The sequence below is a fragment of the Fusarium redolens genome, assembly GCF_020744475.1.
Source record: "Fusarium redolens strain MPI-CAGE-AT-0023 chromosome Unknown BKA55scaffold_4, whole genome shotgun sequence".
NCBI lineage: Eukaryota > Fungi > Ascomycota > Sordariomycetes > Hypocreales > Nectriaceae > Fusarium > Fusarium redolens.
In genome coordinates, this window is record NW_025763667.1 from 2,539,073 (window position 1) to 2,563,700 (window position 24,628).

At 48.8% G+C, this 24,628-nt stretch overlaps 8 protein-coding genes across 8 annotated transcripts; 4 read left to right on the forward strand and 4 right to left on the reverse strand.

The window, feature by feature from the left end:
- Positions 1–1,954: 1,954 nt before the first annotated feature.
- BKA55DRAFT_687058 (uncharacterized protein) lies at positions 1,955–3,696 on the reverse strand (the record flags this gene model as incomplete). Its single annotated transcript, XM_046199011.1, has 3 exons — positions 1,955–2,968; positions 3,019–3,564; positions 3,658–3,696. The coding sequence occupies 3 exons, from the start codon at positions 3,694–3,696 to the stop codon at positions 1,955–1,957; spliced, it is 1,599 nt and encodes a 532-aa protein (XP_046053365.1).
- Positions 3,697–3,910: 214 nt separating this feature from the next.
- Positions 3,911–7,034, forward strand: BKA55DRAFT_673227 (uncharacterized protein). Its single transcript, XM_046198022.1, has 2 exons — positions 3,911–6,487; positions 6,538–7,034. The coding sequence occupies exons 1-2, from the start codon at positions 4,035–4,037 to the stop codon at positions 6,974–6,976; spliced, it is 2,892 nt and encodes a 963-aa protein (XP_046053366.1). The 5' UTR covers positions 3,911–4,034; the 3' UTR covers positions 6,977–7,034.
- A 136-nt stretch (positions 7,035–7,170) lies between these two features.
- On the reverse strand, positions 7,171–8,883 carry BKA55DRAFT_503849 (FMN-dependent dehydrogenase-domain-containing protein; the record flags this gene model as incomplete). The annotated part of the gene is made up of 5 exons (XM_046187046.1): positions 7,171–8,265; positions 8,313–8,588; positions 8,638–8,675; positions 8,725–8,758; positions 8,818–8,883. The coding sequence occupies 5 exons, from the start codon at positions 8,881–8,883 to the stop codon at positions 7,171–7,173; spliced, it is 1,509 nt and encodes a 502-aa protein (XP_046053367.1).
- An 888-nt stretch (positions 8,884–9,771) lies between these two features.
- BKA55DRAFT_504217 (BRO1-like domain-containing protein) lies at positions 9,772–12,947 on the reverse strand (the record flags this gene model as incomplete). Its single annotated transcript, XM_046187072.1, has 4 exons — positions 9,772–10,899; positions 10,949–12,097; positions 12,165–12,594; positions 12,670–12,947. 4 exons carry the CDS (start codon positions 12,945–12,947, stop codon positions 9,772–9,774), a joined length of 2,985 nt encoding a protein of 994 aa, XP_046053368.1.
- A 3,270-nt stretch (positions 12,948–16,217) lies between these two features.
- On the forward strand, positions 16,218–17,939 carry BKA55DRAFT_288678 (RmlC-like cupin domain-containing protein). Its single transcript, XM_046185534.1, has one exon. The coding sequence runs from the start codon at positions 16,370–16,372 to the stop codon at positions 17,633–17,635; it is 1,266 nt and encodes a 421-aa protein (XP_046053369.1). The 5' UTR covers positions 16,218–16,369; the 3' UTR covers positions 17,636–17,939.
- A 795-nt stretch (positions 17,940–18,734) lies between these two features.
- On the forward strand, positions 18,735–21,137 carry BKA55DRAFT_536493 (uncharacterized protein; the record flags this gene model as incomplete). Its single annotated transcript, XM_046189834.1, has 7 exons — positions 18,735–18,780; positions 18,829–18,934; positions 18,982–19,108; positions 19,154–19,259; positions 19,308–19,612; positions 19,666–20,419; positions 20,467–21,137. 7 exons carry the CDS (start codon positions 18,735–18,737, stop codon positions 21,135–21,137), a joined length of 2,115 nt encoding a protein of 704 aa, XP_046053370.1.
- Positions 21,138–21,263: 126 nt separating this feature from the next.
- On the reverse strand, positions 21,264–22,683 carry BKA55DRAFT_591628 (uncharacterized protein; the record flags this gene model as incomplete). The annotated part of the gene is made up of 3 exons (XM_046195273.1): positions 21,264–21,693; positions 21,749–22,451; positions 22,635–22,683. 3 exons carry the CDS (start codon positions 22,681–22,683, stop codon positions 21,264–21,266), a joined length of 1,182 nt encoding a protein of 393 aa, XP_046053371.1.
- Positions 22,684–23,216: 533 nt separating this feature from the next.
- BKA55DRAFT_561490 (RTA1 like protein-domain-containing protein) lies at positions 23,217–24,367 on the forward strand. The gene is made up of 3 exons (XM_046192169.1): positions 23,217–23,497; positions 23,548–23,799; positions 23,848–24,367. The coding sequence occupies exons 1-3, from the start codon at positions 23,323–23,325 to the stop codon at positions 24,327–24,329; spliced, it is 909 nt and encodes a 302-aa protein (XP_046053372.1). The 5' UTR covers positions 23,217–23,322; the 3' UTR covers positions 24,330–24,367.
- The last annotated feature ends 261 nt before the right edge of the window (positions 24,368–24,628 follow it).

Consider the following 24,628-nt stretch of genomic DNA (forward strand, 5'->3'; position numbering starts at 1 on the left):
AAATTGTGGTTAGAGGTTGAACGGGGATCAGCACTTTGGCTCAAACTAAGCGAAAATGAGGTCTTTGCGGTAGGTTAATAGATACGAGTGTGTGTGATAGTTTAGATGTGACAGATTGGAAAAGAATTGAACAGGAGTTGGAGATTGGGCATATAGTCCTCCTAACAACTATTCCATCCTGACTTTGCGGGTTTTGTAATCAACCATGTCTGGTAGGGACAAGGTGAGGGCTTCTGCCGAGTTGACCAACTCCACGGGACTTGTTAACCCAGGGTCAACGCCGAAGACAGCCCGAGGGTGCCTGACCAGAGTGAGGTGATCTGAGATGAGGTGATGATGTGAGGCGATGCAATGCGATGCGATGAAACCTGAGGTGGTAAAAAAAGACCGTGGATGAAGAGTGAAGAGGAATGGGAATGTGTGAGGTAGATTTCTTGCAGCTGAGGCCTAGACTCTGAACGCGGCTGATTAAGGTGAATGTTCAGGCGATTCCCGACTCGACCTGACCTGACACCGAATGGATGCTCCTTCTGGTACTTTACTAATGTAGAAAAGGACCCTGAGGTAAGTGCACGCGTGGTAAGGTTAAAGCAGAAGAAGGAACAGTGAACTGACGTTGGTCAAGGAATTGAGTGGAGGCAAGAACCCAGCATCAGCGTGGAGGGTTCCGCCTCCCCTTGAGTTCTGGCGACTCAGAGAAAGGCGTTATGTAAGTTGTCTCTCCTAGAGCGGCCACTCTAAATCGAACATTGTCTGGACCTGGGTCTGGTACTATTTTGGTATAGTCTGAATATTCGGCTTTTAGAGGGAATGAAGACAGCCAAGATAGCTTATTCCCCAAGAGTCAAAACACCAGCTGTCTATCACATGGGATGGGATATTTTTCAACAGAGATAATCGACATCTTTCCCACATAATCCCCCACTCGAGATCTGCCAGCCAAGGATGTGGCTCCTCACCCTTTTGTACAGTAGCGGCCCGGGGCCCCAGGGTCTCTGATAGCGGCTGTGCGACTTAGGCAGGCCGTCCTGATAAGCTCTCAGGAGAGTCCTCAGATTGGCTACAGACGGCAATCAACAGGTCTAGGTTCTCTTTTGGACCGGGACTTGAGCTGCATCCTTATCCACGGACGTGGTACCCAATAACCCCATCCGTGCTTCTTGTCGCGCCTTGAAGAAACGCGTTGGCCTTGTACTGCCTTGTACTGCATGTCTACTCCAATCAAGTGGATCGGCGGCTCAGCTGCACCTTATCAGCTTGAGGCCTACGCTTTGACTTGTTCGTCTAGACTATACCCAAATACATATGCACTTCTTCTCTCAGTCACTTTATCATATCTCAGTGTGATACCAGCTGACTAGAAAGAACGGAGAGCAGCCGTATCAGGCCCCTGACAATCCCTTTGTTGGAGCATGTCCAAGATAGCCTCTAAACTTTAAACTTCAGTATATATTCAGCCACCAACAGTAACATTACAGCCGCTATCCTCGGTGGCTTAAGACCGGGAATCTAATAACCGGTTGAGTGCTCCTCAAGCCATTTGCCAGCCGAGTTGCCCACCTGTGCACTCGAGTTGCACAGCAGATGAGGCGCCCGGAGAGTTCTACTACGTCGCGGAGATTATATACCATCGTTCGAAACCTCAACAACCCACTTGCGACCCATTTCTTCTACATTCTCTCAATGTTGACATGGCTTAGCTAGCTTATACAAGCATCCGAATCATAATTTCGTAGAAGCATCAGCATATATGGACTCAATTACTCGCTTAACACTGTTTCTAACAGCTGAAAGATAGTGTGCTACCCAGACTTGTCATGCTTTTAACGGTGGTAATACATACAAGGTACATCCGGTTATCTACCGTATACTCTAGAAGGTGGTATAGTACACAGGCACCCCATCCGCCTAGCCAAATTTCTTCCCAGTTCCAAAAACCACATATCGCTTTTCATTAACCTCGTCCCAAGTACCAGTTATGGGCCAGCTGGTTGGTCAAGTAGCTGAAAGGCGTGGGAACCTCAGCCATACCCTTTCTTGCGACAGGATGACGCAGGTAGACTGCAGCACAGATGTTGGGGTTGACCTCAAGGTAGCGAGGGATGAAGGCAAAGGCAGACATGAACGGGCGAGGACGCCAGGGGGTAACATAGGGTTTGGAGGGGTCGATAGGGTTCTCGGAGTCGTTTCTGAGAATGTTGATGAGGCGGCGGGTCTCCTCATTGGTCAGGTTCTCAGTGGCCAGGATATTCATAGCCCGGTCGCGATCTGCCTTATTTGTGATGCCCTCCAGACCCTTCTCGAGAACCTTGTTCTTGAACTGCAACTTCTTCGCCTCTCTCTCCTCCTTACTTAATTTGGAATCTGATTTCTCAGCTTGTGTTTCAGCGGACTCCTCGACCGATGCTTCAGCTGAATTCTCAGCGTTTGCTGCTTTAGTTGACGCTTTAGCCAGTGTCGAGTCAGCCTTTCGGAAAGTATCGACAGACTCAAGCTTCGTGATCTGAGCCTGAATCTGATGGAGGAGGTCTCGTGCATCAAGTTCGCGAGCCTCAGGGAGAGAGAGAAAACGCTGGGCAGTGTCACGGAATAGTCGTAAATCCTTCTTCTGCTTAGCAGAAAGGTTTCTCATATCACCCTTCAGAATCTCTCTGGCTGTTGTTCGGAGGTTTCTGACACGGTGCAACTGCACCTCTCGCTCAACGCGCTTGCGCGCGTGTTTTCCAGGAGCCTTTGTATCATCGGACCCAGCTTCCTCTCCTTCTTTGGCAACGGCCTCGAGGACTTTGGATCGCTTCTTCAATCCATGCTTTCTGACTGAATCTTCTTGTTGGTCGAGCATCTCCTTCTCGCGACTTTCCATTGTTGTATACTCAGCCGTCTTTTGCTCTCCAGTGCCATACAAAACTTTCTCAACCTCAACTTGGAACATATCACCAGGATTCAATGCGTACGATGGGTGAACCATCTGTCAAATGTTAGAGCCATGCGTCCTGGGAGTGTTTTATTGAAACAAACCTTCTTGCCGTTGACCTTGACAGCTCCGTGAATAATAAATTGACGAGCTTGTCGTACACTGCTAGCAAACATAGCACGGAAAACAGCCGTATCCAATCTTCGCTCCAGGGGCGCGAATGTCATTTGCATATAAGGTGTCATGTTCTGGAAATGCTCCGAGAGCATGTCATTCACGTTTCCAAAAGCTCGGCCTCGCTGAGCAGGATGAGAAGGGTTTCGGACCGTCGTACTGCCTTTGGGAACTCTGGAGTAGGTCTCGGCGGTCACATTGGATGTCGTCAAGCCTGAACCACGACCAGCGGCCTGCTCGGCACCATCGTTGGCGGCAAGGTATTCGGGAGGGAGATCGACAGCGGATTGAAGACGTCTTGAAAAGAGCCGCACCCACTTCTTCTCGGACACATGCTCGCCGTGATAACCTCGGGTTTTCGACTTGGCTGCCCATTTCTGCTGGAAGAATGTTGCTCGACTGTTGACTTGGGGCTCGCGGCCGGCTGCACGGGCGATGTTAAACAGATTGTACTTGTTCCATGATTGCCTGAGTTTCTGTATCGTGTGTCCGTTAGCAAGGCAAAATTCACCTCCCGCGGGGTGGAATCTAGCCAGCCCGTCTCAATTGGGGTCAGAAACTGAGCATACCGGTCTCGTCAGACTGTAATATTTCGTAGGCCGACGCATATTGGCAGATTGAGGCCCACGATGCTGGGAACTGGCTCGTCGTGGGTTGTCTTGAGGAGCCAAATTTTTGGCATCAATTCAGCTGGATCACCGGATTATCTCGTGGATCCGGCCGTGGTGGTTCAATTCAAAGTCACTCGCTTATGTCAGCTGGGGAAGATGAGAATAAGTGGATCTCAATTGACTTACACGCAGGACGCGACTCAATTAAACACGACGCGTCCCTAGCCCGGAGACGTCCTAAAGAATTCATGAGTCCCACCAGCAACACCACCATTTTCACAATCCTTCAATATTAAGGATATCCTATTTCTCATACTCTTGGAATCCCTTTCACAATGCTTTCAGCGTCGTCACCAATCACTTTCCCTCATTCTCCACCACCGGCGAAACGCGCCAAACCCCACGATCATGGCCCTCCTAAACCGAAAGCTCGAGGTCCATTCCTTGTCGAGGACGATGACTCCGATTCAGACAGCAACGTCGATTCTTCCGACTCTACTCGTGTAGCAAAACGTTTGATGACCGAGGATCCACGAGAGAAGCCTTCAGATACGATAGCACAAGACCAAACAACAACTATTGATCTGGTTGATGAGGAAGAACCCTCAAGCACTCCCGATGTGCAAGTTCAAGAACCAACACGACTGAGCCAAAGACCAATCTTCACAACTCCAATTTTCAGTAATCTTGTGCCCCAGTCTTTCAAGGCAACAACATGCAATGGCCAGTCCGTAACGATCAAGGAGCGGAAGACCAACTCTGCACCGACATACGAGTCCATGGTTGCAGCCCGATCAAAAACGAAAGAAGGGCGAGCGAAACGAAGTTACTATGGTGTTGATATTCACAATCTCATAAACGCTGCATCTGCAGAGATCGCAAGTCAGAAACAAGCGCAACCGCAAAGGCCTAATTCGCCTGTACAATCAGTCGAGCCCCAGCTATCGACAAGCAAAAAGCCCAAGAGATCTCGCTTGTGGACGGAGAAATACCGAGCAAGAAACTTTATGGATCTGTGTGGTAATGATAATACCAACAGGCGGGTATTAGGTTGGTTAAAGAAGTGGGACCCGGTGGTGTTCCCTGGAGCAGCAAAGTCAAGGCCCGTGATAGCCAGACGACCAGGTGCTCAGCAACAAGAAGAGGAAGAAAGGCCTCATAGAAAGATTTTGTTGCTCACAGGGCCTCCGGGACTGGGAAAGACAACGTTGGCACACGTGTGTGCGAGACAAGCAGGTTATGAAGTTATGGAAATTAACGCCAGTGACGACCGAAGTCGCGACGTCGTCAAAAACCGCATCCGCACAAGCTTGGGAACAGAGAGTGTCAAGACAGTCAGTAACCGCAAGGACGGAGACGGCCCTCCAAAATTGGCTAAACCAGCGTGCGTCGTGGTGGATGAAGTGGATGGCGTTGTGTCTGGTTCAGGGGGTTCAGGTGAAGGCGGCTTTGTCAAAGCACTGATAGATCTTGTTCTCCTGGACCAGAAGAATGCGTCGGGTGCCACCACAGAAAATTACGGGCGAAAGAAGAAGAAGGGTGACGACTTTCGACTGCTCCGACCCCTGATTCTCATTTGTAACGATGTATATGCGCCAGCGCTTCGACCACTCCGGAATTCCAATTTGGCAGAAATTATTCATGTTGGCAAGCCCACTATGGAGTCAGTGGTTACCAGGCTGAAGAACGTTTTTGAAAAGGAGGGTATCCCTTGCGAGAAAGACGCTGCACGAAAGCTGTGTGAGGCGGCCTGGGGCATGACGAGCGGCATTGACGCCAGGCGGGGAGCTGAGAGCACAGTAGAGGGTGACCTTCGAGGTGTCATGGTGGTTGGTGAATGGGTAGCTGGGCGATATCGCGCATCAGATCTGAAATGGAAAGGCTCTCTCACGCGGCAGTGGCTGGAGCGCAATGTCCTCCAAGATCTAACTAGCGGCGCTGGTGGTGCTCGGGGTCTGGGTCGCGGTAGTGTCAAGGATATCGTTTCACGCCTCTTCCAAGAAGGCGGCGGGTTTCCCAAGCAAGCTATGGATTTGTCTCAATCCAAAACACAGCATGAGCAACCGCAGGCTGAGCTGGGTTTCGGCGAGTATCAAAAGAAGCATGCTATGGAAAGATTACGACAAATGATTGATACAAGCGGCGAAATCAGCCATATCATGACGGAAGTTTTTACCGAATACCCAAATCGCGAATTCAACGATGATCTGTACCTTACCAAGCCTAACCAGGCATACGAATGGCTGCACTTCCACGATACATGCCAATCACGACTTTATGCTAGTCAAGAGTGGGAATTGGCACAATATCTTAGCCAGCCCGTTCTAGCATGTCATCATCTTTTCGCATCTCCCAAACGCTATCTTCCCAGCATGGGCTACGATCGCCGTTGGGGTGGTGATGCGGAAGATGACTCTGCGCCTCCACTGCCATTTTCTGGTTCTCGAGCTGACTACCAAGCATTCGAAGCAGAGCGTCAGAATAGGACTCAACTACAGGCTCTGCAGGGTCAGCTCCCACCCACACTGATGCGTTCCTTCCGCAGCGCTGAAGATGTTGCTGCCGAGTTCCTCCCATATCTTGCGCGTATTGTGTCTCCGGACGTCAAACCCGTCGTGGTGGGTGGCAGTCAAGGATCCACGGCCAGCGTACGCAGGGAGAGTGAACGTGCCATGGTCAAGCGTGCAGCTGAGGTGCTCGCTGAAGTTGGTATCGAGCTGCAGAAGGGAAGAATTGAGAGTGATTCGCTCACCAATCGGACACCACAATATGTGTATCGCATGGAACCGTAAGTCATTCTATACCTCGAACAGATGAACACGGCTAACATAACTACAGGGATCTTGATGCTCTAGCCACATTCGAAACGGCTGCATCACTTCTACTACCCTCAGCAGCACCAACACGCTACGCTGTTCGTCAAGTTCTCGACCAAGAACTGAAACGAACATTGGTGGAACGAGAAGCTCGCGCTCGACAGTCCCGCTTTAAAGCTGGCAACCCACTCGGACACGCTGAGCACCTCAACACAGACAAGATTATGGCTTCCAAGAAACATGCTCTCGAAGCAGCATCGCAGGACACTACACTCATCAAGCGTGATTTCTTTGGTCGAATCATAGAGGCGCGATCACTGGCTGAGATAACGGGAAGTACTCCCCAGCAGCAAGCCAAGCAGGAGGAAAAGGAGCGCAAGGTGTGGGTGACGTATCATGAAGGGCTGAATAACGCTGTGAGAAAACCAATGTCTTTGCAGGAATTTATGAGGGGATTATAAGAACACGGCATAGTTGAGGGTAATGGATATGTGGATAGCATTGAATCGAATTAGCATTGGTTGCATAGCGATGTTAAATTTATACTGAATTTTGTAAACAAATCGACGCTATAAAGAACTCGTGTCTCTAAACCTCTCTACATCTAAGGCCACGACAAATATCCAAAAGACAAGTCTTGTCAAACACAGCTCTTCTAGAGTTTCGCTTTGGGAGGGTCCTGCTTAGGTCCAGCCTTGGGTCTCTGAGCAGGCACAGACAAAGGATCATACACAGTAGATGAAAGGTTATCCGATGGCACAGCAGAATGCTGGAACAGACTTCGCAGATCAAGCATACCAGGATGCAAATCCTCAATAGTGCTAGCACCAATGAGACGCATGTTCATTTCCAGCTCATCCTTCAGCAGCTGCATAGCTCGTATGACACCAGCCTCACCATAAGCACTCATGGCGTACAGGAAAGGTCGTCCGATGCCAACGCCACGAGCACCTAGGCAGAGAGCCTTGAGGATATCAGTTCCACGACGGATTCCGCCATCGATGAAAATCTCAATCTTGTTCTCGAGACCACGCTCGCGAAGAACAGGCATTGTCTCAGCGAGGACTTCAATGGCGGATCGGGCAAACTCAAGCTGGCGACCTCCGTGGTTGGAGAGAACAACGCCCTGGCAGCCGTAGTCAATAGCCTTGAGGACATCTTCGACGCGCTGAACACCCTTGAGGATAATAGGCATGGATGTAATGCTCTGGAACCACGCGATGTCCTTCCAGCTCAGCGCGGGGTCAATGAATGTCGAGATAGCGCGCGCAGCACCCTGGCTGTTATCCGTATCTGTGCCCTCTTGGACGTGAGAACCAGGGTCGGTAAACTTAGATCTCATATCCTTCTCGCGACGTCCCAGCTGGGGCGCATCAACGGTGATGAAAAGACCCTTACAACCACGCTTCTCAGCGTGCTGCACGATCTTCTTAGTGATAGCACGGTCCTTGTTGACGTAGAGCTGCAGCCACTGGATTTGATCGCCAGCCTTTGCGTCGACAATCTCGTCGAAGGAGCATGATGCAAGAGTGGGGATCATCTGAATGATGTTGTGCTTTGCTGCGGCGCGGGTGAGGACGACTTCACCCTCTGGGTTACCGAGTTTACCCAGGGCTGTGGCTGTTACATAGACGGGGATGTCTGTTTTTGTGCCGAGCATGGTGGTTGAGAAGTCGATGTTTTCCACGTCGACGAGAATTTGAGGACGAAACCAGATGCGATGGAATGCGCTGTGGTTCTCTCGCATTGTCTATTCTCATTAGATACTTCCTCAGTAGTGGTTCAAGGAAAACTTACAATCTCATCGTCGGCAGCGCTAGAGTAGTACCCCCATGCAGTCTTTGACATGACACGTCGAGCGACAGCCTCAAAATCGAAGAGATTATAGCATTGTGACAGAAGAGGCTTCTGCTCAATGCGCTGCAGACGTTCCTCTTCCTCAGGGTCTGCCTCCTTCTTCTCCTGCTGAACGGTACCCATATCGACAGGTCCGAGATGCTTGGAGGCATCTAGATACTTGTCGAGGGTGTCGGGAGGATGAATTGGTTCGTATTCTTCGGTAGCATCTTTGCCCTGGCACGTGTTAGTAGATGGGTGAGGTTCAGTAAATGGTGAGACTTACAGCGTATTTGAGAATGATCTTTTGACCTCCAGGGTGTTCTGCAAGTCGTCAGTCTTATCCAATGTTCACTTCTTGAGTATATCATACCTGGTAGAAATTCTGTCACATCATAAGCTTTGCCCTATCGTATTCAAGTCAGTAAAAGTCGGTAAGTCGCAACTCAATTCATGGCATTCATACATGAACGATAACCCAGCACGACTTTGCGCTGTTGTGCTCAGCAACCTCGCCGCCTTTCAACACCATTTTGACAGTATTCTATTTGTTGTTTTGTTGCAAGAAACGCGCTTCAACTGAGGAAAAAAGAGGAGCGTTGCCTTTTGCCCGAGGATGAATGACGAAATAGGTTCTTGATCGACAGGGTATAGCCTATATGTGGATATCTTGTGTCCTGGTCTTGGGAGGGTAAGTCAATCAACCAAAGGCCAAAAGAGTCAGGAGTAAAACAGAAGTGAGAAGATGAGAAGACGAGAGTATAAGAAGAATAAAAATAAAAACAATCCCTTGAGAATCCGAACACGGAGACCGGATAGTCAGGGAATAACGGGTAGCGGAACGAAGCCGAGTCGGTTCGGCGACATGACCGGTCTGAAAGTTCAACCTCCCGGTTCAACCTCAGTAACCTCAGTTCACTTCTGCGGGGAAATACTCCATAAATTATCTAGAATAGCCTCTAAAATCGCTTGTATTACTCCCAACATGCACCGTCAAGTCTAGCGCCTGATTTTAGTTGGGGTTAAACAGCTCGGGCAATCGGGGTAAAGGCATGCGGGTGCCTGGGGTCTTTTTAGTCTCATTACACCGCAACCACAACCTCGGTTTAAAGTGTGGCGAGTCAAATTTGAGATAACCTTACAAGATCAAACGAATATTGTTGACAAATCTTCTCTATGTTATATTCTTCCGCTCAGCTCTTATAAGCGCTGCAATGTTTGAACACAATTGCTTTTCTTTCCATCACTGTAGCCCTTCTCTTGAGGCCAGACGAATGTATCATAGCCAAATACATCTCAAAACTCGTCGACAAGCATAGTAGTCGTCTGTTTACTATGTCACCCCCCAGCCCTTATGTCGTTTGAAGAGGATCCCCACACAGCTAGCCTCTGAACCCGAAAACTCGCTTTCACTTCCTAATTACTTCCATGCATTCAGCCCTGCCCAAGGATCATTTTGCTGTTGTTGCTGAGGAGCTGCTGATTGAGGATGTGCGCTCTGTGGGTAGGCACTGTTTGGGTGCGCGCTGTTAGGTTGATTTCCATAATGGAATGTCTGCTGAGGTCCCAGCGGTGGTGGTCCAGGGGGTGGCGGAGGTGGCACGAATCCAGGTGGCACATAGCCTCCCTGTGTCTGCGGCGTAGCTGAAGCTCCGTATCCTCCGAATGATTGAGTTTGTCCGAACGTTGTTTGGTTAGGAGGTGGTGATGCAGGGCCCCGATAGCCTCCAATGTTGAACGACGTTTGGTTCGGAGGAGGCGACGTAGGTCCCGGTGTGCGTCCGTACTGACTTGGGTTATATGTAGGCTGCACAAAGGTGTTGATAGGAGGAGGTCCAAACGATTGTGTTGTTGGTGGCGGAGAAAAGTTCTGGTATGCTTGTTGTTGAGCCAGGGTCTGCTGCTGCGCCGGAGGTGAATTTGGCGCCTGATACTGGCCTTGGTAATTGGTTTGCGGATATCGAGGATTCTGTCCCTGTTGATACTGCGAGGGAGGTGTTGGTCGATTTTGCGTCTGAGGCTGTGGCGATGACTTGGAAGGGTCTATCGACATTCGATCCATGAGACCCCTGAGTCTCTCTCGTTCCATCTCGGCTTGCGAGTTCTTGCTCGATGACCGCTCCTGCTCAATTTGGTTGAGTAGCTGCGCTCCCTCCGATCTACGGTTGTTGACAAAGCTGTCAACGTTCTTCTCCAAGCTCTCTACTGTCTCACGCATCTCAGTATACCAATTTTTGGCGCTCTGTAAGCCTGCGACAAGGTCCAGGAATTCCTGGTATGCACGCTTATATCGGTTGATGACTGATGATCGCTGCCGCTGGATCGCCTCATATTTGCTTTGTTCCGATTGAACCCGCTTATCCTGCAATAATCTGTTGAACGTGCTTGTGAGCTCCTTCATCAAAGCCGATTGCTTGTGGTTCGCTTGCAAAAGTCGGTTTTGATGAGGTCGGAACTTTTCCAACTCTTGCTCAAAAAGCTGCGTCTCATAATTAGATATAGACTTCTTATTCAATATGAGAATCTGGGAAATATCGTCGTTGTGAGCCTAGCAAGGTTAGTCCGGCTTCTGATTGAATATGAGTGGCTTTACTCACCTTCTCCTTCAAATCCTTCAGCACCTGGTTTCGTTCTCGCTTGATAAGGTTGAGTTTCTTGAGAATATCCTCAACCCTGTTGATCTGATCCACAACACTAGGGCCCTCTTCGAAATCGTCATCCAGAAGATTCGGCTCGATGCCAGCTGGGCTTGTTGCGTTGCTTCCCCTTGCTCGCGCCTGTGCAACGGCACGTTGGAACAGCTGGTCGACTTCTCCTGATTGAGCAGCCCGTCGCATTTCATCAAAGTCCATTTCGTTCTGTCGAAGTTTGCCCGCTAGCTGGTTGTCACTCCTCGATGCCTCATCTAGAGCCTCGCGATAATGGCGAATATCGCCCCTTAATGTCGTTGTGAGTCTCGAGCTTGGCTGCTGTGTCCAGTCGTTTTCGTACTTGGATCGCATTTTTTCGCATACACCTTCCTCCATATCGAGTTGCTTCGTACTCTTGTCCAGGATCGAGAGGATGGAATCCTTTTCGGCCCGAAGTGAATCGAACAAAGTCACCGGGTTGTCTTGGTCAGAAACATCAGCGCACCACTGCCGGAAATCCTCATCAGGCAGGATATCCTGGTCGAATCCACCCTTGAGCACTTGCAATGCTCCTGGCAGCCTCAAATAGTCCAGGCTGGCTGCCATTTCATCATTGGCCGTTTCCACCCGTTCTGCCTCAGCTCGTACAAGCTTGGCTTTCTCTTCATCATATAAGCTAGCTGACTCCGTAACAGCAAACGGCACAATTTTAGCGAAAAGGTCAGGCCCAGTAATACGTTGAATGTCTTGGCCAGCATATAGCTCGCTGACAGGAATTGGCTTTGCGGCTGGCAGCTTGGCGACGGCTTCCAGGCTGGCCTCGGCGGGCACTTCTTGATGGTACACATAGTCATTATCCCTCAAAGCACTTTGCAGCTGAGTTTGCACTGTCGAGTGATGTCGTTTCGTAATTTCCTGAAGGAATCCTCCACAATCGGCACTCAGGTTCGAGCTCATGGGAACTGAGCTGGGAAAATTCCTAGCAATGCGCTCAGCTTCCTTTGCTTGAGCCTCGGCAACTTGCAGCCTTCCAGCAGCGATACCATGCTGGTTAGCCTCATCATCCGCCAGGGCTTGATAGTATTGTGCCATAGAGTTCAAAAGGTTGGTTTTAATCTGGTGCCGTTAGCGCATATACCACACCAAGGAAGCCCTCATGTTGCATGGTGATGGGTGGATCTACCTGTATCATCGACAGCCACACTTTCTCGAAGATGGCCTTGTTCACATTTTCCTGTACACCTTCAAGAGCCTGGCCATATAGATAGCCAGCCTGGGCAGCCAACTTTGCGAGCAGTCCGATCTTCTTCTTATCAGCAATTTGCTTTTCAAGAAACACTTCCTGAGCCTGTGCAAGCATGATATGAATCAGTGCCTTGACAGTTTCCCTGCTAAGGTCGGAGGATGGTGCATGGAGGAAGTTCTCATTGATGTAAGTGAACATGCCGGCTGAAGCCTGAAAGTTGTGGTAGGCAGTCTTGAGAGCGGACTCCTCGGCGCGGTCCTGAGCAGCAGCGTGGCAGGAGAGAACAGCAGAGATGTTAAAGATAATAGAGGCTTTCTCGAAGGCGAGTGAATATTGCGCGGTAGATTTGTGAGTGAAAGCGTCGAACCTGATTATAGAAAATCAGCATGTGGCAAAAGTTGCAGCGCACCATCCGGTCGCACTCGACCTTGGGGAAACAAACCATGTAAAGGATATCTTGATGTGCTGCTCATCAACGGGAAATCGTAGGTCGAGAAGCTCAAGCTGCCCATAGTAGCGATAAAGCATATCTCGTCCAGAAGTGCTATCCTTTCCAGCGCCCCGCACATCTTGTCTCAAGCGGTTCAGTGTCGCGCACTCTTCAGCATAGCGTTCGGGATCATCGCCATAGGTATCGCGGATATAGCCCTTGAGAGGCTCAACCCAGTCAATCTCGTTGGTAGCCTTGAGAGGCACCGAGATCATCGGAGACTGTGCCATGGTAGGCGACAGTTAAAGGGCGAGTAGCGTAGCGGCGCGATCGGATAGGACTACGGATCGAGGTGGGTAAGAAAGGTATGTGGCCGATATGCAGCTGAGCGTGGAGATGTCTGCTGGAGCTCCAAGTCGGCGGTCGCACAGATGCAGCTAAGGGTTGCAGGAGATGCCGAGTGGAATGACAAGGCTGAGGAAAAGACAGACCAAGTCCCTAGAGATTGAGGTCGATAACCGGCTGGCCGCTTGCAATGCGACCCGATCTATGTATACGGTTCGAAGTGCGTGGTAAGAACGGAGGTAAGAGGCGGGTCGTAAGAGGATGGTTTGGGGGCGGTAGCGGGGACAGGTACAGTACGAAGCCGGCCAAGAGCTAGAGAGGCCGCAGAGTCAAATGAGCTCGAGGGAGATGCAGCTGGGATGCACTGTTGACAGGGGCCGTCGAGGGGTGGTGTCGTGAGGAAATCTGTCAGCGAAAGCTGCAAGAAGACACACCAGTCGATAGTAAATCGTCCCACGGGAGGTTGTGAAGGATGAACAGAGACGTGTCGCCGTTTAAGTTGAGTTGAAGGTTGACGTTGAGGTTGATGGAGAGCGGGGTCCGTCAGGCCCAGTTGGCGTACGGCGGTGACGAAATGGTTCCAGGGGGGTCTCGAAGCGCGGTAAGGGTACCTAAGACATGAGCTAGGCCCAGGAACAATGTTTTGTCACATTCAGATGAGGGCAAATAAACACCGCAGTTTATTACAGAGTGCCGCAGCTGATGAGGCGGATAAAAGTCTAGACCCGTGGCATGTACAGTAGCTCGAGAGACGGCTAATTTGGAGTTGAGCTGGACCAGCAGCACCTTCTGATTTTGGAGACCACCTCACCTCAGCAGACATTACAGAACTTACCTTCTGTACTGCACGGAACATCGTATTTTACACTCACAAATTGTAACCATAAGGTAACGCCCACGCTTGATTCATGCATAATACAATATTCAATATGCAACAGATAGTCGTCTTCCATCACCACTGGCTCACGATAGCCCCTGTCGCCGTCTCATCGCGGCATATATCTCCACTCAAGCACCCCCAGAACATGAGCTTTTAGTGCCTAACTGCATCAACAACCGCCTGATGGGCCATCTTAGGCCCAATATCAACAGCCAGTAACGTTGCAAAGGTGCCTTGTAAACCACCTCTCGTCCCGTATCTTGTGGCTCGACTATTCCTGGCTTGTCTAAGCCTCAGTGATTAACCGCCGCCATATTGTCCTCTTCACCTTAATCCGACACTATCACAGACCGATAATAATGTCGAGCTTGGTTCATGATAATATTCATAGGCCGCGTTATTACTTACGTGGAGAGGTGCGAATCACGGCTGCCTGTTAATAGCTTCGTGAAATGCGTACTACAAGCTGATGAATACACTAGGCATCACAATTATCAATGCATGGGACTGGTCAGATTTCTTTAATGGGCAATTACTGTCAATCTTCATATCACTGTCTGAATAGTTTCCCATGGTCTCGACTCATGCCAGCAAGGCGATTCGTTCGACAGTCACGCCAAAATGAAGCTAATCATTATCATGTACGTCAAGGCAGTTTCTCTTCCAACCATCACACGTTCCTTAATCAATAAGGGTAACTATACTAGTTATCTTGCTTGGGGTTAGCGATCGGAGCTCCTTCATCCGTCTCAATCACATTTTAATCACAGCCCAATAGAAGCATATGGGAAAGACAAATTTATGTTTCGCTCAGTCTATGCATGAAGCATGTCACATGTTCAAACTCACCTCCATTGATAGGTAGGGCATCCTAATGGTCTGCCGAACTATCAAAGTTACAGTACTAGACCATCATCGATTCGCTCAACTCAATATCACTCACATACAAAAAGACCCTCATCTGATAACTCGGAGCTAATGCAAGTGACGCTGGCCTCATCCTAGCCAGGAACGCCCACTCTATCTACCATTGGTCAGTTCTTCACAAAACCAACAAGGAATCCCGCCCCAATCCGTAGCAATGAGCGGCCCGCTTCTGCAGGGGTCTTGATCTCTCTCAAAGGGTCGCCGCGGCCTGTTATGCGACCCCATCTCTAACTATACCAACCCGTGCGCCACGAGCTCGAGAAATGACCAACCGTGTAAGCGGTCTGTAAACCAGGTGGTTTGCGCAATATGAGGTCCTGCTTCTGTACATCGACATCTTAAGTTTGCAATAAAGGTGGAGATACATTGCCTTATAGGATGGTCTCAAATATTTGAACTTTAGTTGGGCAGAGTCACATCAGACCACTCCAAGCTAGCCCCAAGGCTCACTTGTCACACCGCAAACTACCTCGATGTGTCGGGTGCTATTGACGACGGAGTTGATCACTCTTCTAGTAAATTAGCCGACGGCTTGCATTTCTTGATCGCAAGACTAATCTGAACATCACCGGATCCACCTGTTGGTCCCCAGACTGAACATTATGACTACCGACGATAAATCATTGCCGGTAAATCAGGGTCCACTATCAACGTTCTCCTGAAGGTATTCGGGGTGTAGATGGCCTTTGAAGAGATTGCCGAGGAGCATTCAGTCACTTCTCTTATAATGATTTTCCAAGCTTATCACTTTTTCCTGGCCAGTATGCTTATATGTGATAGGTAAGATGGTATTTTCCCTTATGATGCGTTGGCCAAATAACGGTAGCTAAAAAGCTGTTTAAGCATGGGAGTAAACCTTACTTTCGAAACATGTATTTAATAATAGGGTGGTTATTAAACAAAAGACCACTCATGAATAATAACAAGCCCCTTGAAATTTAGCCAAGCATTTATTATTCAGCAAATCGTTCACGTTTTGAACCATCTATTCTACATTTGGTCTCCAGGGTAAGGGTGCATAAAGACGGTATCGGTAATACAAAGGTATAGGACGCTGACTGCCTGCGTGAGTCAAATTTAACAGAGACCATGGCCTAGGTGAGCGTACAGCGTTGTGTAGAAGCTGAGATGTCTTTTATATAGTCCCGTGACGTCCATGAAACAGCCCGGGATTTGCGGCGCAAGCATATAAAAAAGCGGGACACATCCGGAGGCCAACGTCCGGCCGGATCGGGATCGAGTCTAAAAGCCTTCATCTTCGCTCATCTGACGTGCCAAGCCTTGCGAAGATGTACGTATCTTTACAAAATGAAGGACCAACGAGTGATGTAATTATACTGGGTCTATCGAGAACCTCGCATTGCATGACCTTGATTCAATTATCATTATCGCCTGACGTCAACGATAGTGATGACAAAATGACGATGAATTCGGCTGTTGGAATTCAACATTATATCAGCCGCGCGACTGGCCATATATCAATAAGAACTGTTACTGTTCGGCTGCTCACTGTCACTCACCCAGAAGAAACATTACAGTTCTTTTGCATTGAATCTCAAAATGTCGACACCAGCAGCTCCGTTCTATCAGCTCCGTTGCGGCTGCAACCAATATCCATGGGGCAAACAAGGCTCCAACTCTCTATCTGCCCGACTCTGTGAAAAGACGCCAGGATGGGATGGAGATGGAAAGAAGAACTTTAAGATCGATGAGAATAAGCCATATGCTGAAATGTGGATGGGCACATATCCCGTTTTGCCATCCTACGTCGCCAGCACAGGCGAGGACCTCCAAGACGTTCTGGACAGATACCCGAAGGAGCTCTTAGGAGAGAAAATCACTACAAAGTTTGGACACAGCAAGCTTCCATACCTTCCCAAGGTTCTATCCATTGCGAAAGCATTACCATTGCAGGTTCATCCTAACAAGGAGTTTTCGAGCAAGAAGCACAAGGAGGATCCGGACTCATTCACGGATGGCAACCACAAGCCAGAAATCGCTCTCGCATTGTCTGAGTTCGAGGCTTTTTGCGGCTTCAAACCTGTTGAGGCTATCGTGGATATCTTGCGCCAGAAGCCACTGAGACACTTCCTTGTTGCCGGTGGTGCAACTGTCGCGGATGAGAAGCTTAGCCAAGAAGGGTTGAAGCAGGTCGTTAAGACAATCTTGACATCTTCTGACGAAGACATCAAGAATGCTTTCCAGGCAATCCGAGAACTCCCCGACTCTGCTTTCACGGGACTCAACTCAGCCATTCCACAGGTCGCGAAGAAACTCGAGAAGAACTTCCCAACGAACGACCCTGGTAATCTGGTCGGACTGTTGTGTATGAACTACATGCTGCTCCAGCCTGGCGAGGTTATCTACATTCCTGCAGGTGGAATTCATGCCTATATCCAAGGCGATATCATTGAATGCATGGCACGTTCCGACAATGTTCTCAACACTGGATTCTGCCCCAAGGCCGAGCGAGACAATGTCGATGAGTTCTGCTCAGTGCTTAACTGGGAGTCCACGACCAAGTCACAGACGACACTGCAGCCCGAAACTTATCCTGGAAGCAAGCAGGGCAAGACCCAGCTCTTCAAGCCACCTACCAGCGAGTTCAACGTGCTTGCGACTGATTTGAAGTCTGGTGAGCGCGAGGCTTTGAGCGAAGGTGGTCCAAAGATCATGCTTGCTACACGTGGAAGTGCAAGTGTCAAGGCAAATGATCAGTCGTTTGAGATATCCGAGGGCCATGTATATTTCATCGCTCAAGGAGTGAAGCTGGACATCACTGCTGGTAATAATGGTCTGTTGTTGCATACTGCGGTTGCGGAATGATTGACGATGACGAGTAACGAAGAAGACGATTCAGTCTGTAAAACTAGAGGATAGATTGATAAATGGAGAAGCCCCTTAAGCCTGTAGTTCCTATAAACGTTGTGAAGCCTAGTGTGTAAATCCTAATGTTCAATTCTTAACCATTACCCATGGGTTCGTTGTTGGTGTACTGGCTCACTGGACGGGAACCAATTCGTTACTGAAGTTCGTTTGCCAGCCATTGCGGCATGGAGGGAACACCTGACGATTCAAGTTCGACTTTCGCGTGGTGGTGTTCTTAATGGATCCGCTTGTGAAAGTCTAGGCTCATATATCAATACTGAGAGTTGCACAAGTCATCCCATCTCGTACCAGGCTTGCCGCAACCTCGATACTTTACCACCACATAAGCAAAGATTGAACACTTTGCCTATGGCTCCTGATAATAACTACCTAGACGAAAGAGCAAAAAGATGAAAACATACAACAGCGGGGATTCGCTGGTCGTCACCGACCCAACTACTAATCCGCCGGTTAGTGGCTTGACTATGGGAGAGCGGACGGGATCCCGTATTTTCCACTACCTTTGGTCGTATGTACCTGATGACCGTAGGAAGAGGCCTATATGCTTAGCATTCTGTTGACACGTAGCGCCTCGAGTACTCTATCGATCGTAGATCGTGTTCAGGATGGATAATGGAGGATCTAATAGAGAACTTAATGGAGAGGGGAGAAGGAAAGCATATTACTGCGCTTATGATAATCTGATGGGGAAGGGAAGAGGAAGTTGGGATGCGGTTGCGATGCGGTTGCAGGTGGTGTTTTAGGCAGGCATGGAGCATTGGTCAGACAGGTGCACTGTGTCAAATGTGAGCCACTGGGGCGGAAGAATGGACAGTGCGAGCGCTCCGTGATTCACCTTCTTTTCACAACTTCACAACACTCATCGCCATGACACTCCCTCAGACACAAATAAATCTCGAGGCTGATCTCCATACATCTGAACGATCAGGCGGATAAATGATATACAGCTCCCATTTTGTCCGAGTTCCGTGAACGCCTCCTTTATTCTGCACATTCCGCTTTTGGCGAACTCGCTGTTCACGTCTGAGTATTGCAAATGTCAACGTTCAACGGAATTGTGTCTGAGTTTCCAGACGTACGAAGTCAGTTGATTTCCGAGAAGTGGTGAACATGGTCTAACAAAATCTCAGTTGATTTCTTCCGGCACAATGCCAGTGCACAACCACCACTTGCTTGTTTCCTAAGTCATGTTCACAGCGACCACTTGGCTGGGATTGAGACCCTGCGATCTCCATTGTACGCCCCAAATTTTGGTTTTAGTACTCTGCTAATTGTAAATGTAGTGTCTACTGCTCAGCATCCACTCGAGAGATCCTTCTCCGTCTTGAACGATATCCTTGTCGCATCAACTATGCCAAGGGTGTGCTAGAATCAAGACAGCAAACCTTCAGGCATCTCCACAAAGTCTTGGTATGTATACTCTCTATTTCCTCGACTTCATACTGAAACGAATAGAAACCCCTGCCTTTGGAAACCCCTACATCGATCGAGCTTCGTCCAGGCCGCGAGATTCAGGTAACGCTTTTTGACGCCAACCATTGTCCTGGAGCGGTGATGTTCTGTAGGTTGACACCCAAAGCCGACCTTTACCGTTTCTGACCAAATCAAGTGGTTGAAGGAGGTAACAAAGCAATTCTTTATACAGGAGACATCCGGAGCGAACCATGGTTTGTCAATGGAATATCTCGGAACCCTAATCTCATCGAGTATACGTCGGGCATCAAGACTCTCGACAAAATTTATCTTGACACGTCTTTCACCGAAAATGTGCCTTTCCAGACGAAAGCCCAAGGCATTGCTGAATTGTTGCGAAAGGTTTCTCAATACCCGAGTGATACGATCTTCCACTTACAGGCCTGGACTTACGGATATGAAGACGTCTGGCTCGCCTTATCTAAGGCTTTAAAATCTAGAGTCAGTCAGAATGACCTCACAGTCCGCTGAAATCTGATCACTGATATTAGCAGATTCATGTCGACGATTATAAACTCCGCATCTATGGTTCGCTCAAATCAAACACCCCTGACTCGCGTTTCAACACAGACATTCATCTTACTCCAGAGTCGCCTGCTCTGACCGGTCACATGTGTGGCAACACGCCACATCCAGGGTGCTTAACATCAGATGTAAATGTCCGCTTACATAGTTGTGAAAAGGGAAAATTATGCGAAGTAGCTCAGAGACCTACCACTGTATCTATTCAACCTATCATTGCCCACCTGCCTACAGGAGAAGACTTGGCTGAAGTTGGCGTTGGCGGCGGTGGAGATGATCTTCAACAAGAAGCCGAGTTGGAATTCCTGGACCAAGCAAGCTTGGCCACCCTGTTCAATACGTTCGTCCACTACATCACTTTTGCGGGAAGCATGCTAATCATGAATCCAAGGGCCCTCTCCTCATCTGCTTCTTCGACCGATATGTCAGACATACTCAAAGGGGCATTGGAGAAGATAGTCTCCACCGGTCGCAACATTCCACTGGACTGGGACATTGGCACCTTGAACGCTCACTCAGCTGAAGAAGTTATCATCATGCTGGTGGATAGATTGAGAAAGAATCCCAAGAATCAGAAGCGGCATGACGAGTGCAGCCTCCCAAGCACCATTTACTTTCCATATTCAAGGCATTCTTCGTTACCAGAACTCTGCCACTTTGTCGAAGCTTTTCGGCCACTAGACGTGTGGCCATGCACTGTCAATCCTGCCGAGTGGCTAAAGAATGGTAAGTATTGCATATAGACCTACAGGTATTTAGCTGACATATATAAGGGATCACCATTGGGGCCATGTTTGGGCGATCATGCTCCGGCGAACTATTCGAGCATGATTTGCTGATGCAAGATTTCGCTGCCAAACACACATCAGACGACGGGCATCAGCAACATGGCAGCCAGACAACAATTGGATCCGACTCTGCACCAAGCTCACCGGTCAGTGAGTCGCAGGGTACATTTCAGAAACCTCCCCCGAATGTAGATCATCGATTCGTGAGCCCCTTACTGGATACCCAAGCGAGCGTTCGTCATGAGCGCGTTGCCTCGGAGCCGGAAGGCCCATGGCAAAACCTGGTAGCTCCATCTAAAAACTCTACTCAACGATCACTCGTAGTCCATACCATCGAGCAAGCAGAGGATGTGCAGCAAGAGAACCACAGTCATTCGGCATCACTAATAGATAACTCATCCAATCCGCCAGCACCTGTTTCGTGCCGCCACAAGCGTACCGTCTCCGATATTTCAGGGGGAGGAACTGATAGCAATCGGCGACAGATGCACCGCACCACTGGAGAGCTGTTGCATTTGAGCTTATCGGAGGGGGACTCGATCGCTCGCCGAGACGCATATTGGCATATGATTGATTATATGGACGAGGATACTTGGGGCACATTCCAGCTTATATCTACGAGTAACGAGTACACAGTCATTGAACAGGAGCTATGATCGAAGGTATGTTTTATACCTACAATTCATCTAATCAGCTCATGGTTCCAGCTAAGGTTCTTAGGTTCGAGGCTTTTATTCTCGGGCAGAATATAACTTTACATGCTGCTTTTGAGGCACTCATGCCTATACAACAGCTTCAGCAACCATCTGTTTGGGCCATTGCATCATTTCTAAGAAATTTGCCCTCCCGCTCAAGCCCTCTTCTATCTTGGCCATCACCTGTCGAGACCAACCCCTCGTGAACCAGAAGCTTTTCTCGAATACTGCCCAGTGCACAAGATAATGGGCGAAAAGAAGAAGAGCGTGGGGTCTATGTGCAGCGAAGTCAAGAATTATACTATCATCAATAATGTATAGCCAAAAATGCGCTGCCGCAACCTCGGCGTGTAACCCAGCAGCAGCGAATAGTCTTGCGGAAGTTTCTAGACCGTCCAAGGCTGTTGCATAATGTTGCAGGCCGCTAGCAGGGATGTCAGCTTCTTGAAAGGCTCGAAGCCTTTGCAAGGCGCTCCAGGTATTTGTGGGCAGAGACGAGTTTTCAAGGGAGGGATAGCTGTGGTTTGCGTCAGCTTCTTTCCAGACAAGATCATAACTTTGGGTGTGGGTACCGTTCTGCCTCATCATCAGAATCAAACACCCAAATTCCGAAGACGACAGGAGCAAATTCTGTTCTGACGATACGTCCAATTGCTGGTTCTAATGTTGTCTTGATACCCCTTAACAGGCCAGCTAATTCGATGAGATTCGTGATAGGGTCTTCTAGTACACAGTTGTCCATCCGGGTGGGTAGGGTCAACATATGCAACACAACGAGAGATGCAAAGCCAAAAACAGGCATCCAATTAGTCATGTTGTAGTGTTGGAGGTAACGACGATAGCCCTCGGATCCAAGAGTCTGATGATAGTCAGCCAATGGCAAATAGGTCTTGCGACTAGCGGGCATCAGATAGGCTTTGTGGGCTGCGGCAATGGCAAGGATTCCATGCATGACGAAAGGGTCTTGATAACCTAATCTTGGAATTGCGACGCCCCAGACGTATGCTAGATCTTTCCGGACGCACAAGGTATCTGCGGTTACTGTGCAGTAATGATGCATAAGCTCACAATCGCGGGCCCAGAGTTCATGTGGAGGAAAGGGAGCAATCTGCTGTGTGGGACTGGGGTGACTGTAGCTGTCAAAGTGGTCAGGGGAGTTGACCAGATGATGGTTGTCTAAGGAACTCAGAGTTGGAGCCGGGGTTGAAATTGAGGGGCTCAAGTTGGGAAAATATGATGAACGACTGTCACTGCTGCTGTCAACTGAAGATATCCCTTGACTGGTTTGAGGTTGTGATGAAAGACTGCATGTTACGCCATGCCTTGTGCAGTGGAAACATGATGGTCGAGCCTCATCACACTATTTCCGTTAGACACAGAAAACGGGTATGTAGCAGCTTAAAACTCCCGTAAGGAAAGGGTGTTATGGCTTACGAACCTTGACTTTACGCTTCTTACAGTTTATACAGCCTGTCCGAGACTTGGTATGAGTTCTCCGAGAAGACATTGTATGATTGGTTTGTCAACCCGCGGATTCGTATCACAAACAAACATGAAAGCGAAGAGAAAATTGAGAGACAGGAGGAAATCAGCTTAGAGACACTCTTTTTCACATGGACTCGGGACAATGTAAGGCGAGGCAATGACGAATACTCGGAAACGAGCCTTCTATACGCGTACTCGGAACCGCTAGGCTTGTTTTAGGAAAAGACTGCATGTCAGCATCCTTGTCGTGGGGACGTTGAGGCTCCCGCTAGTGGGAGATCGACCAATCTGAAGCAAAGGATCATGAAACTTGAGCTTCATTGGGATAAGAATGGATATTTGCGAGTACTCGCAAAGAATTCGGAGATTTATCAGATGGATACGGGAATGGCCGTGGCTGTGTTGAAGGGAGTAAGTTCGAATAGAGAAATATAGATTATAAGAAGACGTGAGGACAGCTGGGTATTGTTTCTTCTGGTGGTGTACGAACTGAATATTGTTCAGCTGTTCTGCGATTATTAGCAGGTTTGCTTCTTTGTGTTGGCTACTCGTTCTTTTCCTTTCCTTTCCTTTCCTTTCCTTTCCTAGCCCTTCTTCTTTTGCCTTTCAAACTTTATCTTAACTTTCACTGTACATCGGAAACACTAGACGAGTGGTTACCATGGACTGTAACCCCAACTACAAGGATGCCGTATGGGCATTCTATCGATTCGTACCCTCGAAAGAGGCAAACGTTGTGTTTGTAGTTCTCTTCGCGATAACGACGCTCCTACACGTCTTTCAACTCTGGCGAACGAAAACATGGTACCTGATACCATTGGTTTTGGGCGGCGTCTGTACGTTTTACCGACATTCCGATGCGAACAGGGATACTAACCCATGCCAGGTGAGGTTATCGGATATATCGGACGGGTTTTAAACACAAACGAAGAACCGGGATGCTGGACCATGGGACCCTACATCATGCAGAGTGTCTTAATTCTCATTGCGCCTGCGCTCTTTGCAGCGTCAATTTATATGATTCTGGGAAGAATTATTCTCTTGACGGAGGGTGAGCACCACTCGTTGATTAGACGGAAGTGGCTCACCAAGATCTTTGTATTTGGCGATGTTGCATCGTTCATGCTTCAATCATCAGGTATGACACTTGTCTTTGTGAATGATTGATGAATTACTGACTTTTTAGGTGGTGGTCTCATGGCCATTGCAGATCTCAGCAAAATGGGCGAAAAGATCATCGTTGGAGGCCTTTTCGTTCAGCTCTTCTTCTTCGGTTGCTTCATCCTCGTAAGCGCGGTATTCCACATTCGAATGCATCGAGACCCCACCCCGAAATCCTTAGAATCTCGCGTAAGATGGCAGACATATCTCACGACACTCTATGTCACAGGCGTTCTGATCTGGGTGAGAAGTCTGTTCAGAGTGGTTGAGTTTATTGAAGGAAATGATGGACACTTGATGCGCAGCGAGGTTTGGGTGTTTGTGTTTGATGGTATGCTGATGCTGTTGGTGTTGGTTTGGATGAATTGGTTCCATCCTGGCGAGATCGGACTTCTGATCAGAGGAGAGAGAAGTATCACGAATGGACTCGAATTGGTCAAGATGGGAGGATCGGGGAGAAAGAGACTCGATACTATGGAGAGTATATCATCTGAGCAGAATGTTTAAGATAAGAGATTTGCAGTAGTATCTATCATGAGATACTGATGCTAAAATAGAATAGTGCCCCTCCAGCTGGAACTTCCCCCTGTAAATCGAAAGCTTAGCGCATATGCCAACCAATCACCCAATTCCTAACGTCATCCATCCCTGGGCCTGAGACGGACAAGACATCTCCCAAACTAACATGATGCATTCCAAGAAAAAAGACGGAACTAACTGCTACGGTAGCTTCATGGGGAAGTACCTCGGGATGACAACTGACTTATCAATATGATAGCATTAGCATTAGCATTTCAGCTGAGTTG

Excerpts from the sequence above, each read along its gene's own strand:
- BKA55DRAFT_673227 (XM_046198022.1), top strand. The coding sequence starts at position 4,035 with ATGCTTTCAGCGTCGTCACCAATCACTTTCCCTCATTCTCCACCACCG. Across the intron at positions 6,488-6,537 it reads TATGTGTATCGCATGGAACC|GGATCTTGATGCTCTAGCCA; the intron begins GTAAGTCATTCT and ends ACATAACTACAG.
- BKA55DRAFT_288678 (XM_046185534.1), top strand. The coding sequence starts at position 16,370 with ATGTCGACACCAGCAGCTCCGTTCTATCAGCTCCGTTGCGGCTGCAAC.
- BKA55DRAFT_561490 (XM_046192169.1), top strand. The coding sequence starts at position 23,323 with ATGGACTGTAACCCCAACTACAAGGATGCCGTATGGGCATTCTATCGA. Across the intron at positions 23,498-23,547 it reads ATTGGTTTTGGGCGGCGTCT|GTGAGGTTATCGGATATATC; the intron begins GTACGTTTTACC and ends AACCCATGCCAG. Across the intron at positions 23,800-23,847 it reads GTTCATGCTTCAATCATCAG|GTGGTGGTCTCATGGCCATT; the intron begins GTATGACACTTG and ends CTGACTTTTTAG.